The 15,997-nt window shown below is 41.4% G+C and overlaps 1 protein-coding gene across 3 annotated transcripts in view; it reads right to left on the minus strand.

The window, feature by feature from the left end:
• The window catches only part of GLI3 (GLI family zinc finger 3), a 381,269-nt gene that overhangs the window by 264,842 nt on the left and 100,430 nt on the right, over nt 1–15,997 (minus strand). For all 3 annotated transcript variants that reach the window (XM_073630540.1, XM_073630539.1, XM_073630538.1), the window contains one exon: nt 10,800–11,042. In XM_073630540.1, the coding sequence (XP_073486641.1) occupies nt 10,800–11,042 (243 nt within the window). The remainder of the gene's footprint in view (nt 1–10,799; nt 11,043–15,997) is intronic.

The raw sequence follows: 15,997 nt of genomic DNA on the forward strand, positions 1-15,997 counted from the left end.
ACCTTCACTGGCAGCCTTCCTCATCCAGGGATTCACGACAGGCTTTCACACCGGACTTATCACACTCCCCAACACAACTCACTTGTGCAAAAACCTGCTTTCAGCCGCTACCGACGAGGAAGCCATCAACACCCTGCTGCAGACAGAACTAGACCGGGGGTACATGATCGGTCCCTTTACACAATCACCTTTCTCTGTATGGAGAGTCAGCCCTATCAGGCTTGTGAAGGGCAAGTTTTCAAATAAACTTTGTTTAGTCTATGATTTGTCCGCGCCTTATTGTTCCCACATACCCAGTTTAAATTCCCTCATACCTTCAGAAGAGTTTTCACTTAAATATTCATCTGTAGACTCAGCTATTCACTCTATCATTTATGCAGGAGTAGGCGCCTGGCTGTCTAAAGCAGACATCTCGGACGCATTCAAGTTGTTACCAATCGAGCCGTACCTATGTCGATGGCACGGAATCAAATGGAAAGGCTTGTACTATTTCGCCACCAAATTAACTTTCGGCTCCAAAAGCAGCCCGTGGCTATTTGACACTTTTGCTCAGTCCCTTTCCTGGATTCTGTCACAACACGCATCCTGTCAAAAAGTGATTCACTACTTAGACGACTTCCTACTTATAGAGAAACCTAGCGAGCTCCCAGTTGATCTAAACAGCCTAAGAGAAATCTTCCACAATCTCAACGTGCCTTTAGCAGAAAAGAAAGTGGAAAGCCCGGCACAGATCGTCACTTTCTTGGGTATCATACTCAACACTCGCACCATGCAGGCTAGCCTGCCTCCCGACAAGTTGACCCGCATCAGGACAGTCATCCACACTTTCACTAATACTCAAGGCTGCACTAAAAAGCAACTACAATCCCTCCTTGGCATGCTTAACTTTGCCATAAGGATCATCCCTCAAGGGCGATCCTTCGTCTAACGTCTCCTGGTGTTCCTCTCCCAGGTACAAGACCCTGGCCAAATCTTTAAACTAGACGAGGCAGCTGTAGCTGACCTGGCCATGTGGGACGATTTTCTAACAAATTGGAACGGCATTTCGATGTTTATTCCGTCAGCATCTCCCACTTCACCTCAGATAATCACGGACGCTGCAGCCTCCACAGGCTTTGCAGCTATTTTTGGCCATCACTGTTTTGCGGCACCATGGCCGCCAGAAATACTCTCGATCCCCAGGTTCAGTCAATCCTCCTTGTTGCTTGAGATCTACCCCATTGTTGCAGCAGCCCAAGTCTGGGGCAACTACTGGGTAGGACAAACAGTGACATTTTCCACAGATAATCAAGCCACAGCCAGTATTATAAATAAAGGTTGGTCCAAGTCCTTGGCCATCATGTCCTTCCTACGTAGGCTGATGCAACTCTCAATACAGCACCAATTTAATGTCCTCTGTGTCCACATCCCAGGCAAATGCAACACCGACGCTCTATCTCGTCTTAACTTCGCAACGTTCTTTTCACAGGAACCTGGAGCCGACCCGAGCATGTCTGCTATCCCACATTGGTCGCAACTAACCTTGGATTAAAGCGACATCTTCACGACGCCACTAGTCTAATTGACCAGTCACTATCTCACAATACCCTGAAAGCCTACCATACTGCCTGGAAGATCTATCACAGGTTTCTAGCCGCTAACCCCGGGGCAATACCAGGAGATCTCCATCACATCCTGGCCTTCATATCGTACTGCCACACTCAGCTGGCATTATCCTACAATACCATTAGACTCTACCTAGCTGGCATCCAGCATTTTACCTCCTTACAAGATCCTACCAAACCATCTTTGTTCGCTGCCCATACGGTCAAGGCCATCCTGCGAGGTATCCACAAGCAACAGCCCCAAGTCAGCGGTAAACGCTTACTGGTCACCAGTGACATGTTTCAAGATATGTCCACTATCCTTTCACGTTCCCCTTTCGGCTTATTGCCCAGCTTGGTCATCCAAGCAGCCATCTACCTGGCATTCTATGGCTTTCTACGGCCCAGCAAATTCACATTTACCAGCCCCAGTCGTAGGGTGTTACGTAGACGCCACCTCACGTGTCACCACAGTCACTTCACATTGCACCTTGCAGTGTCTAAGACCCAACAGTCCGGTCCGGGGGTTAACATCAAGCTCTTCAGAACTCACAACGCCTGGTGCCCCATAGCCATCCTAGATCCGCTATTAGCCCATCTGTCTGATCCCTCGCAGGACAGCCCATTGCTACCATTTCCGATCAGCCCTCTAAGTACCAACCAGTTCACTACTCACGTCAGGATCCTTCTGCGCAACTTAAGCCTTGACCCCAACCATTTTTCTGGACATTCTTTTCGCATTGGAGCAGCATCAGCAGCCTCACGAAACGGGGTCCTAGACCACGTGATCAGGAAAATGGGTAGGTGGAAATCCACCTACTTCGCTCGATACATTCCCAATCCACAAGCAGAAATGTCACAAGCCTTTAGCAAGCTTGCCCTGTAGTATGTCAGTAAACTTAAATAAATCATTACCTCCCTAACCAAGTCTTTTTGCGCCCTACTCTGGCATATCGCCCAGCAGATCTGGGTTTACCATACAGCAGGCCAAGGCACACTTCAGGTCTATTTTATGTTGTTAGTCTTGTGACGTGTTTATGTGCTTCATATCTCTCAGGACGGAGGGCCCTGACCATAAATAGGAAGGCCTGTATACTGGCCTGAAATTATGGGAGGAGCCCGGAGGGTATTTAACCAGACCACCCACAATGGTCTGTGTCGGTTCCAGTGCGCGGTACCCACCCACCCATTCCCCTTCTCAGTTTACTTCTCTTCAAACAATTTCTCTACAGAAACATCCATTTACTTTCTTAAAGCATGCGCCCTTCTCTGGCATACCGCCCAGCAGATCTGGGTTTACCATAATAAGGCCAGGGCACACTTCAGGTCTATTTTATGTTGTTAGTCTTGTGACGTGTTTATGTGCTTCATATCTCTCAGGACGGAGGGCCCCGACCATAAATATATATATTTTTTTTTTTTTTTTTTTTTTTATTTATGTAAAACGTATTAAGGGCGTACTTAGCTTTTCTAAACATAGAAGAAGTTACAGTATCTGGGAAGTATAACCACTTTCTATGCCTCCCAGATCACTTCTTCCTACATTTTAGTTTTTCTGCTTTAAAGCAGGTTTAACTGAGATTAGACACACTTACATGCATTTAGCCATTATTAAAGTTTATATTCAGATGCTGGACACACAAAATTTAATTTTGAAAAATCATTACCTGCATTTATTTGCATTTAGATATGTTTTTTTAGCACATATAGAAATAGGTTTCACGCTGCCATCATGGATGAGGCCATAGAAATCCTACTAAATGTGAGCTATGTAAGATCCATCAGAAATAAAGACAACAAAAACTGCAAATATAACCTTGTGCTAATTACCACCAGGTATGCAAACATGTGCTTTCTGTGTCTCCAGTAGGGAAATTTACTCTCATCTCCTGTTTCAGACAAAGAATAGGAGATAAGGGGAAATCTCACCTCTGTCTTCTGCCAAATGGAATAGTTTTCTCAATTGGAAGACCTGCCCCATCACTGGTAAAAACTGTCACTATTTGCATATCCTATCACTCTCTGTTACAATTGTCACTGCGGCAAGAAGTAAGGGTAAAACTTCTCATACATGACTACATTTCTCATGTTCAGCCAATGGAGATTCCTTCAGCTGAACCGAAGGCTAATGCATTCAAGCAACTGCAGGAACCCTTAGCTGTCTGAATACCCGAACAGTGACTGAACATAATAGGACACAGTCACTGTTTGGCTGACAATTTTCCACCCAGTACCTTAAATTATTACACTGAATTCTGTTGCACTGGTTGGTGCCACTAGGTCCATCAGCAGGTCAAATTTTGGCTGATCCTGCTGAAATTAAGGCCGTGAATGACCAGCTTAAACCTTTCTATCAAAGACAAAGCAATAAAATCTGACAAAGGTCCAAACCATTCCCCACCATATCCAGAGCCAAATAATTAGATCCTGGTGGACTCTCCTATCTTGACGCCTGCCACCCATCGTATCTGAGCAACCACCCTCCTTCTTTTTTTTTTTAACAGTCACATGCGTTCCCTGTGACAGAGAATGGTAGGAGGGTCTTCTTGGTTCCTATTGAGCTCCCCTAGTCTCCTCCTACCTTCTACCCAAACCTTCCCCCAACCCTCCCCCTTTCTCCCCTCCTTCCCTATGCTTCTATAACCCTCTTCCTGGGCTGGCTGCTCTCAGCTCCAGGTATACCTTTTAGCTGAGAGGCTACCATTGGCCATAGTTGTTAGTTATTCCCACATGGCAAATCTCTTTTCAGCTCTCCCCCTTCCTTCTGCATGTGTTTTTCCTCTCCCAGAAGTGAGAAACCGGATGTCCTCTTTCCTTTGGTCTCCTGTCCCTTCTTCATTCCCTGGTATTCTCCTTTGACCTATTTAATGTGAAATAACTATTTCCAATAACATGTTTTTGGATTAAAAGAAAATAATTAGATCCTGATGGAGATGCAATTGTTGAAGTTTCCAAAAGAATAGCATTGTCTATATACAGTAACATTAAAGCGGTATTAAACCCAAAAGAAAACATTTATTATATTGCAGCTCACCAATTCTTAGATGTGGTGGCTGCATTATTTATCTTTTTTAGACTTCTTTTCCTGGTGATGCAGCAAGTAAGTCTGTTGTTTTTCAACAGAACAAGCTCTCCTGCAGATGTAGCAGTTAGAGGGTTGAGACAAACCATTTATCACTGACAGATGTGCTTAAAATGATCAGCCTTTATTTATTTATGTAAAACCTTTATTCCAAAATGTATAAAACTGTTGCTGTAACTGCTTGTGTAACTGCAGTGTGAGCTGGAATGGCTGCAATTTGTTAGTGTATCTAAATCTGCTAGTACATCTAACACTTCCCCCCTCGCCAGAGTGACAATGCTGCTGTCCAAACGTGCTCCTGTGCTCCTTCATCCAGAGTGGGGGCACTCTAATACAAGAGGTGTGTTACTGGCCAGATCACCTGGTGAAATCAGAAGGAAAAAAGCCTAACAAAATAAAACGTATGCAGCCACCACATCTATTGATTGGAAAGCTGCAAAATATTAAATTTTTAGTTTTGGGTTTAAAACTGCTTTAAAGGGCTTAATCAACATTCAGTAGATAAACATATACAGCAATATCCATCTACTCATCATGTACATTTACAGAATCTGTATATTTAGTATGCATACATGATAAGAAGGCATTATATTTAGACGGTGTTCAGGACTTTACTCTGGTTACATAGTTACATAGTAGGTGAGGTTGAAAAAAAGACACAAGTCCATCAAGTCCTACCTATGTGTGTGATTATATGTCAGTATTACATTGTATATCTGTATGTTGTGGTCGTTCAGGTGCTTATCTAATAGTTTTTTGAAGTTATCGATAATCCTCACTGAAACCACTGCCTGTGGAAGGGAATTCCACATCCTCTACCCAGTTTAAAGTTTAAGCGCTTTTCTTCTAATTTTAGTGAATGGCCACGTGTCTTATTAAATTCTATTGTGGGGTCACCACTACGGTATTTTTACATTGAAATCACATCCCCTCTCAAGAGAAAATAAGCTCAGTGCTCGTAACCTTTCCCCATAACTAATATCCTCTAGTCCCTTTATTAGTTTTGCTGCCCTTCTCTAGACTCTCTCCAGTTCCAGCACATCCTTCCTGAGGACTGCTGCCCAGAACTGGATGGCAAACTCCAGGTGCGGCCAGACCAGAGTCTTGTAGAACGGGAGAATTATCGTTTTATCTCTGGAGTTAATCCCATTTTTAATGCACACCAATATTCTGTTTGCTTTGCTTGCAGCTGCTTGGCATTGCATGATATTGCTGAGCCTATCATCTACTAGGACCCCCAGGTCCTTTTCCATCCTAGATTCCCCCAGAGGTTCACCCCCTAGTGAGTAGATTGCATTCATATTTTTGCCACCCAAATGCATTATTTTACATTTTTCCCCATTAAACCTCATTTGCCATGTAGTTGCCCACCCTATAAATTTGTTCAGATCTTCTTGCAAGGTTTCCACATCCTGCGGAGAAGTTATTGCCCTGCTTAGCTTAGTATCGTTGGCAAATACAGAAATTGCACTGTTTATCCCATCCTCCAGGTCGTTTATGAATAATTAAATAGGATTGGTCCTAGGACGGAACCCTGGGGGACCCCACTTTCCACCCCTGCCCATTCCGAGTACTCCTCATTTATCACTACCCTCTGAACTCGCCCCTGTTGCCAGTTTTCAATCCATGTACTCACCGTATGGTCCATGCCAATGGACCTTACTTTGTACAGTAAACGTTTATGGGGAACTGTGTCAAATGCTTTTGCAAAATCCTGATACACCACGTCTACGGGCCTTCCTTTATCTAGATGGCAACTCACCTCCTCATAGAAGGTTAATAGATTGGTTTGGCAAGAACGATTCTTCATGAATCCATGCTGATTAATGCTAATGATACAGTTGTCATTGCTAAAATCTTGTATCTAGTCCCTTATCATCCCCACCAAGAGCTTGCATACAATTCATGTTAGGCTAACTGGTCTGTAATTCCCAGGGATGGATCTTGGCCCTTTTTTAAATATTGGTGCTACATTGGCTTTTCTCCAATCCACTGGTACCATTCCAGTTAGTAGACTGTTCGTAAAAATTAGGTCTGGCAATTACTTGACTGAGTTCATTAAGGACCCTCGGGTGCAAGCCATCTGGTCCCGGTGACTTATTAATGTTACGTTTTTCAAGTCTATTTCTAATTCTGTCCTCTGTTAGCCATGAGGGTGCTTCCTGTGAGGTGTCATGTGGATACACATTGCAGTTTTGGTTACTGAAGCCCCCCGATTCCCTCGTGAAGACTTAGGAGAAGAATAAACTCAATACCTTCGCCATCTCTCCATCCTTAGTAACCAGATTCCCTTTATCATTCTTTATGGGACCAATATGATCTGACCTCCCTTTCTTACTACATATGTACTTAAAGTATTTCTTTGGATTTTTCTTACTCTCCTCCGCTGTGTGCCTTTTGTGTTCTATCTTAGCCGCCCTGATTGCACCCTTACATTTCTTGTTGTATTCTTTGTAAAGTTGGAATGCGGATGATGATCCCTCAGCCTTGTATTTTTTGAAAGTCTTCTCCTTTGCTTTTATATGCAGTTTTACGTTGGAGTTAAACCACCTTCCTTCCTGACTTTTATTAGCTATTATAAATGTATTTCCCATTGGGGTGCACTGGCTAATGCCCTTATTTAATATGCTCTTAAAGCATACCTATTTCTCCTCCATGTTCTTTGTTCCTAAGATTTTATCCCAATTTGTTTCTTCTAGCAAAGCTCAGAGATACATTTTCTGCTTGTTATCTATGTACATTTTATTGTGTACACTGTAAAGTCATTATGATATATACATAGCCAAAGCACAGCACACGTTCAGCACAAACTGCACTATCAATGAGCCAGCCCGGACTCCACAACAGGGACAGAATCATTGTTCACTTTTATCTAATAGACCTTGCAACCAACTGAGCTTTAGTCCTTGTTGTTCTTTAGTTTTTATACACTCAGTGGGCTGCAAACTTTATTCTAATTGTGGCTGGTATTATGACCTGTTACAAGCAAGATTCTTTATGAAACATTAAAGTTGTGTACAGCTCATCAATAAAATTTGAAGGAGAGTTTCTCAAGCAAAAAAGTGTTGCCTAATTATTGTAAAACTAAAGACTGGAGAAAATTATTAAAGTTGTGAAGCACTTTGATCTGCTCCCGTATGAGTGAGCATTTCTTGTTTTATGCTGCTTACCAACTAATGAAGGGATAACGTTAGCTTTTATCCTTGCCAGTTTTCTTCCAGGAAAACCTATGCACTAATCAGCTGTCCCTGCTAATCAGTCATCTGGTCAATGACCTTTTCACATAAATCTTAAACTCTGGCTCCAGAAAATGGAGGCTCTGGAATCAGAAGGGGCCCAATTTGTGGGTTGCCAAGTGTCCTATGGAATTGGAGACCAAAAGGTTAAACAGCAGAGTCATATCCTGGCTTGGTGATAAATCTTTAGTAAAAGGCGTGAACTCTAACACCTCAAGATAAACTTCATTACTGAGAACTCTTTGTTTTCAAACCGGAGTTTAACAAAACATTAATATCCCTTACTCCATCTGTGTAAATTAATAATGCTCCACCTTTTTCTTGTTTACAAAAAGTATGAATTTTACATTTTCTTAAAAAAAAAAAAAAATGGAATAATATATTAACATGGACACTTACCACTCTTATGTGGCCAAAGGGTTTCAGGCTTACACTGAGTTGACCATACTAAAAGGATAACTGCATTTGATTTACACATACTCCAAGTTTAAGGGTCCGTGCACAATACTTTCAAAAAATACCAGTGCTCTTGGCAGAAAAAAAACACAAATTTTGAGTGTTTTTTTTTAAAACTAGCATTTAGGAGCATTTAGCATTTTTTTCTGCCAGAAAACAGTCCTCAAAAACACAAACAGAAAATTGGAGGGTTTTTTTTGCCTCTACAGGCTGAGCTTAAAATATCCCTCTAAATGACCTAATGTGCATGGACACATAGGATAAGATTAGTTGCTTCTACTGGCAAAACCCTAAACTGTCCTAATGGGCTATACACACAATAGGATTTTCCAACAACAAATGTTGGATGTGAGCTTGTTGTCAGGAAAGTCCGACCATGTGTATGCTTCATAGAACATTTGTTGTCGGAATTTCCGCCAACAAATGTTTGAGAGCAGGTTCTCAAATTTTCAGACAACAAAACTTGTTGTCGGAAATTACGAGCGTGTGTACACAATTCTGACGAACAAAAGTCCGCGCATGCTCGGATTTAAGCAGAAGAGCTGTACTGGCTATTGTCGTACATGTTGTACATCACCACGTTCTTGACATTCGTAATTTGCTGTATTTGTGTGACCGTGTGTATGCAAGACAAGTTTGAGCCAACATCCGTCAGAAAAAAATCCTCGGTTTTGTTGTCGAAATGTCCGATCGTGTGTACATAGCATAGGAGTTTTTTAAGCCTGTGTGCATGGACCCTAAGGCCTCGTTCACATGGGGCCTATAAATACATACCCTGTGCAATGGCCGTGTTTTCCCTCATGGGGATGTACAGATGTTTTTATGCATCCCCGTGCAGGCAGTCCTATTGATGTCAACTGGGATGCAGCAGATGCATGAACACAGCTGCTGCTTGCAAAATGACATCTGTGTGGGTGCATGGCCCCCAATGCAGACAGTGTAAGTTTGGGAACCCGCACCCACATGGATTTCATATTGGGATCAGTGGCTGTGTCCATGCCGCCACTGTGCCCCAACTGACATCAATGGGACTGTCTGCTTGGGGATGCAAAGAACACATGTGCAACCTGGATGGATAAACATGGCCCTCACCTGATTACGCATTAATATGTCATGTGTGAAGAGGTCTAATTCAACACAGGGCATGCTTGCTTCCAAGAAGTTGTATCACCTCCATGTGGGAAACCACACATCTCCATTAGTACCAGCCACTCAGTTTTGCCCACTAATGCCGTGTACACACAGGCGGACTTTTCGACCGGACTGGTCCGACGGACCAAATCCGGCGGACAATCCGACCGTGTGTGGGCTCCATCGGTCCTGCAGCGGACTTTTTCGGTCAAAAATCTAATGGACTTTAGATTTGAAACATGTTTCAAATCTTTCTGACGGACTCGAGTCCGGTCAAAAAGTCCGCTCGTCTGTATGCTAGTCCGACAAAAACCGACGCTAGGGCAGCTATTGGCTACTGGCTATGAACTTCCTTATTTTAGTCCGGTCATACGTCACCACGCACGAATCCATCGGACTTTGGTGTGATCGTGTGTAGGCAAGTCCGTTCGTTGGGAAAGTCAGTCAGAAGTCCGCCGAAAGTCCGTCGGACCAGTCCGGTCGAAAAGTCCGCCCGTGTGTACGCTGCATTAGGGTCAAGTACACTCTGATTACTCCATATGTTCCTGAATTGGTGATTCTGGTCCATTTATGGCTACCCTAACAGACTTGCATGTAAAGTAGGCATGCATGTGCTGCCATATGTAAAGAGGAAGTAAACTTCCTCTGCAAACTATTACCTATAGGTAAGCCTATTATAAAACTTACCTATAGGTATTGAAAATATCTCCTAAACCTGTATGGTTTAGGAGATATTTCCAGTGCATGCAGCCAGTGACACCACTAGCGCATGCGCTCTGAAGCAATGGCCCACGTGTGTGCACGGGAGTGATATAATTGCGGCTCTGGCCAATCACATCGTTGGAGCCTGCAAACCCGGAAGAAGCTCCAAGAAAGATGTCGGCCGTGACAGCGGTGTGAGGGGACCGCTGCAACGGCTTTGTTTTAAGGTAAGTATTTCATAATGAGCTAGTATGCGATGCATACTAGCTCATTATGCCTTTGTCTTGCAGGTTTTGTTTTTTTTGGGGAATTTTTTTTAGAGGTTTACAACCTCTTTAACATAAGTCTACGCTGTGCAAACATTTATAGAATTAATATTACCCATGGTTATAAGTCTTCTATAGTATCCATTTTTTGGATAAAAATAAAAATAACAAAATAAACAGTATACATGACAACAGTGAAAATATCAACAGTTACAATTTACTTACACCTGCATATTAATAGACTAATAGATGTTAACAATTGTATGCATATTTACTACATTAGTATCCTTTAGAACATGAAAAGGTAAATTCGCACTAAGCAAAAAGATATACTATTACTTACGATAGTGTGGATCAATGTAACCATTTCTTGGGTCCATTGCAAACAGAGTGCCCCGATATGGAACAGAATGTTCAGGTAGATGGGTTATAGATCCATGGATTTCTTTCTTTATTAATGAGGCCCTTTCCTCGCTAGATGTAGAAGGCTCCTCACTGATTTTGCTAAGGCCTTGCCCTCCTTGTGCCTGCATGGTAATTGCATTCCTTCTTTCTCTGTGATAGGCCTGAACGGGACTTTCATCCTCTGGAAGAAATATAAAATATGCCATCAAAAATATTCTCATAAACGACCGCTAAGACTAATGAAATGAACTGTGTTGTCAACATCTAGCGTCAAATCCTGAGAGTGCGATGTTTAATCTTTCATTCTATGAAAAAATAATTAAAGAAATTCTGATTAGTTGCTGTTGGAAACATTTCAGTTTTAGGAATTCAAGGAGCATACATGTCCAGTAAACGTAATAAAAGTTTTAAGAAACAGGAATAGCTTCTGGGGGCAAGGATTGGTTGGCTTGAGTGATTTGCCAAACCCTTCCTTAATGGTGCGTCTATTTCTCAAACACAGACAGAAATACATTTGACAGCACAAACCAAAGTTATTCTCTAAAGAACATGGCCAGCCAAACAGCATAGGTACAAATACGGGCACCTGGGGACACACAAAATCACTCAAGTGCTCTTGACTCTAGAGACAACTGCAAAGGCAATTTACAAAGATCTGAGGCAGCACAAGGTAATACATAATCCAGAGTAGAGGTAACTTAAACTATTTGTTGTCTGTGTAGTGTAGTGTACTCTCTTTATGGTTACATCATACCATTTCATTTTATAAGATTAGCATTGTAATAGCAATAACAACAATAGTTATATTTGACAATCCAATTACTTGAAATATCTCCTTTCATATTGTGAGCTCTCCAGTCAGCTGGCCAACTTTCTACAGCTTCCTGGCTTTCCTGTATGCTTTGCAGCTTCTCCTCTGCTGTTTACTTTCATTTTCTAAGGGCTACATATCTGAAAATACATTCCTTCCTGCAAGCAGTTAATCCTGTACTGACTCTGGCTCCTGAAACGCCTCCTATCCACGCCTGTGCAGTTCAGAAGACAGGCTCTGTGAATCCTGTGTCACAGCAGTACCTACTCACAGGATATAGTAGATAAGTGACACAGAATTCAAGGAAGTAAAGGCTTGTTTGCACATGCACAAGGACTGCTGAGACTCTGAAAAGCGATTCGCAAATGCTTTTCAGATGCATCTGACAGATATGTCGCCTCCTCACTGCCCACTTTCACTCCTGAATGCTGCACCAAAGCCCCATTAACTTGATTAAGTTACTGTAGTAGTGCACATCAAACATGAGGGGTGTTCACTTCTTTTTACAGCATGTGTACACCCTATCAACTTCCTTTGCAGCATCAGAAGCAGCTGGAGGATAGTAAAAGCGTGGCTCAACCACGTTTTTACTGCCTCCCCCAACCTCAAGTGTAAACAAGCCTTAAATGTGTGGGGATCTTCACAAAATGAGTTGAAAAACATCAAGATCACTAAGATTAATATGAGTAGGCTAGAATTAACTGAAGTTCAGTCTATGACAGTTTGACCATAAAATTCTAGCCAGAAGTGCTTTAAAAACATTTTCAAGCTCATCTCCAAGCAAGGACTTTTTTATTCTGGAAGTTAATACTGTAAAATTTTAGTTGCTGTTTATGACTCTATTCGGGGGGGGGGGGATAGCTCGCTTCCTGTCCCTTTTGCAGCAATTACCAGCAATGTTGATATCTTTGGTAATCAGATATCTGGATAGGTCAGCCCTAAAGCCCCTTTCATAGGAGATATCTGATTGGGTATGGCTGTCTGTTTTTCAGCTGGACCCAATTGGATCCTTCAATCTCCTCTATGGAGTGCCCGATGTAAACAGACATGTTTTCATTTACACTCGGCTACCTCCACGTCCGATATGATCCAGCAAAAAAAAACAAAAAAACAGAAGGGGCATCTGTTCCCCTCTAGCTTGCCAGATTGGATAGGAGGGCAGCCGGGTGTAAACAGATGGCCGGTCTGTTTAGATCCAGCTGCCCATAGAGCAGAGCGGGTTGTGCCCATGTCCGCTCTTCATAAGTGGAGTGGGCACGGACCTGTCATCTGCCCACTCTGCTCAAACCTTAGACAGATCCCCTGCTGAGCAAAAAATGGATTCTTGAAAATCAAGTTTTAAAGGCTGGGTTCTGTGCACCTGAAAAAACCCAGGTAGGTCTGAGCAGTGTGGTAACTTTTGAGCAACTCATTCACTATATTCTGGTAGATAATTGTCATACCAACCATTCAGTGTCCTCCACCCCTCTCTGCCCATCCCGGCACTGGCTTCCATTCACCCAACGAATACAATTCAAAGTACTAACAATAATTTACAAAGTCATCCACAATTCTGCCCCCAGCTACATCACCAACCTAAAATACCAACCAAACCGCTCTCTTCGGTCCTCCCAAGACCTCCTGCTTTCTAGCTCCCTTGTCACCTCCTCCCATGCTCAACTCCAGGATTTCTCCAGAGCTTCTCTCATCCTTTGGAACTCCCTACCCCAATCTGTCTGACTGTCCCCTAATCTATCCATCTTTAGATGATCCCTGAAAACCTTTTTCTTCAAAGAAGCTTATCCTGCTTCTAAATAATATACTGTTTTACTTTCTCCATCAGCTCATTCCCCACAGTTATTACTTTTTGTATCAATTAACCCTCCCTCCTAGATTGTAAGCTCTAATGAGCAGGGCCCTCTGATTCCTGTTGTACCAAATTGTAATGTAACTGTAATGTCTGCCTTTATTTTGTTAAGTGCTGCGCAAACTGTTGGCGCTATATAAATCCTATATAATAGTAATAATAATGAGCACCCACCGATGTTTTTTTTTTTTTTGTGTCCACTACATTCACTGGGGGGTTCTGACACTTAGAATGCAAAAGCAGAAATTGCCATTTACATGTAGGCGCGTGATCTATACAGCTAGTATTGTAAAAGAAGCTTCATTGAAGATAACATACTGTGCACCTGAGTTCATTAAAGTGGATGTAAACCATCACATATACCCAGTGAAGTGAACAGCCTTCAGATGATACACAGGGATGAAACAAATATCCCTACATAAGTTTTACATGTATATCTGCTGTCTTCAGCTTGCTATATTCCTTAGAATTCTTTCACCATGTTAGAATTTTTACTTCTTCATTCTGCAGTAGGAGTGGTTTCTGGACATACACTGTGTGACAGCTGATTGGAGAAAAGGCGCACATGCTCCCTCCACATAGGCAGAGGAAGGAAGATACTTTCAGAGCTGTGCTCTATTAAGACAAGCTCTCTGCTAATCTATTTATAGCACCCACCTGATACAAATTTTCAGCTGATTTTATCTTCCGTCTCAAAGAACTTGTCCGAAGTTATCATGTTGATAACAGAGGAACAAAACAGCAGTAAAAGACACAGGACTCAGGGCTTTGGAGAGCGATAAGTAAACACTAAAGATATATGTGCCTAGGTCAAGTTTCCTGAATCTGGTTTACTTCCACTTTAATTTAAAAAGTATAGCTGATAGAAATACTACATAGTATGCAAATAAAACGTGATTAAAATACCATAGGAAGATAACATTTGTTATTACTTATTTAAACCTTCCCAATTAAATCTTTTTTGAATCAGGGCCCCACCCACACAAAACTTCCAAAAGTAAGGTATACATTTTTTTAAAACACCATGCCACTAAAAAGTTAGCAGACTATTATAATAAACATTTCCTCACTTTTTGTTAATTGCTAAAATCTCCCTCTCCGCTCTGCAAAAATTCACACGTGCTACTACAAAAGCTGACAACTACAAATATGTGTCTTGGCACTTGTTAATTGCTGTTGTGTGCTAACAAATGGTTTCAATGAGCTGTACTTATTTGGACAATGATTCATTTTTCAACTAAGCTAAGCAGGTGCATTTAGTGAATCTTTTTGCCACAAAGGTTATAAAAATGTAGGTGGGAAAATTAAAGGACAACTCTGTATAAAAAGCTAAAAACACAGTTGAAATATGTAGCTATTTACTGTTTTATTTGTCAAAGGATCTTTCATTTAGCTCAGCCAGGAATTTAGGTATCTTAATATGTATATATATATAGAGAGTTTTGAAAAATTTAAAATAGTGAAACTGAAACTACAGCCATGTCCAGGACAGAAAGTAAAAGAAAAACTAAATTTTCCAGAGTAGCCCCACAGCTGCCATATTGGACATTTCCTCTAAATTTTTAGGAATTTGCTCTAAATACCTGTTTTGTCTAAAAGGTCATATGGGGATATGGATAGCCATAAAAAGTTATTTAACAGAAGATATCATTCAGTACAAAACTAGAAATAAAGTTTAGCCTGGAATGTATTGCCATTTGTTAAGTTAGTTATGTTTCTATGGTTATCTGGGTGACAAGCCGGGAAGCAAAATGAGGTATGCTGTGATATATATATATATATATATATATATATATATATATATATATATATACACACGCACACACAAAAAACACACAAATATAAAAGACTTATATTGATAAATCCCTATTTCAGTGTTATGTGAATTTTTTTTCCCAGTGGCAGTAAAAGAACAGAGAATTCCCAGGAGTTCTCAATGCAGACAGTAAGTATTAACAGCTGTGACATTACAATGTAAGGGAAAAAATAAATCACGACAAACTTTTGCACGTAGGTACTGAGTTATTTCTTGTTCCGGTTCTATAAAACACATTAGGTGTATACATAATAGCTACAGGAGCTGTGAGGAGAAACAGACAACCCTCTTTTAATTTTGGGAAAGATTCATTACTTGCAGTCATTTTATTTTTGAGTGCAGATCATCTAGCAACACTTTTCTAGTTTTGTGTTCACATTGACCTGTGGAAGTATGAATTACATGTTCCATCAGATGAGGATCTGCAGAAATAAGAGGTTGACCAAGTAGACGGCATTGCAAGTAAAAGATACTGTTATGATATACAACTGTACATACTTAAACATAAAGCACAATGCTGTTTTTGATAAAGCTATGACTCAGTAAACTGTGATTAATTATTTCCGAAAGCCTTGATTGAAAGTTGTAATTGAGCTCTGTTCTGTTTTATCTTAACTTCACAAACAACATCCTTTAATTGTGGATGAAATCATGGAAATTAAT

This window comes from Aquarana catesbeiana, linkage group LG05 (assembly GCF_042186555.1).
Source record: "Aquarana catesbeiana isolate 2022-GZ linkage group LG05, ASM4218655v1, whole genome shotgun sequence".
NCBI lineage: Eukaryota > Metazoa > Chordata > Amphibia > Anura > Ranidae > Aquarana > Aquarana catesbeiana.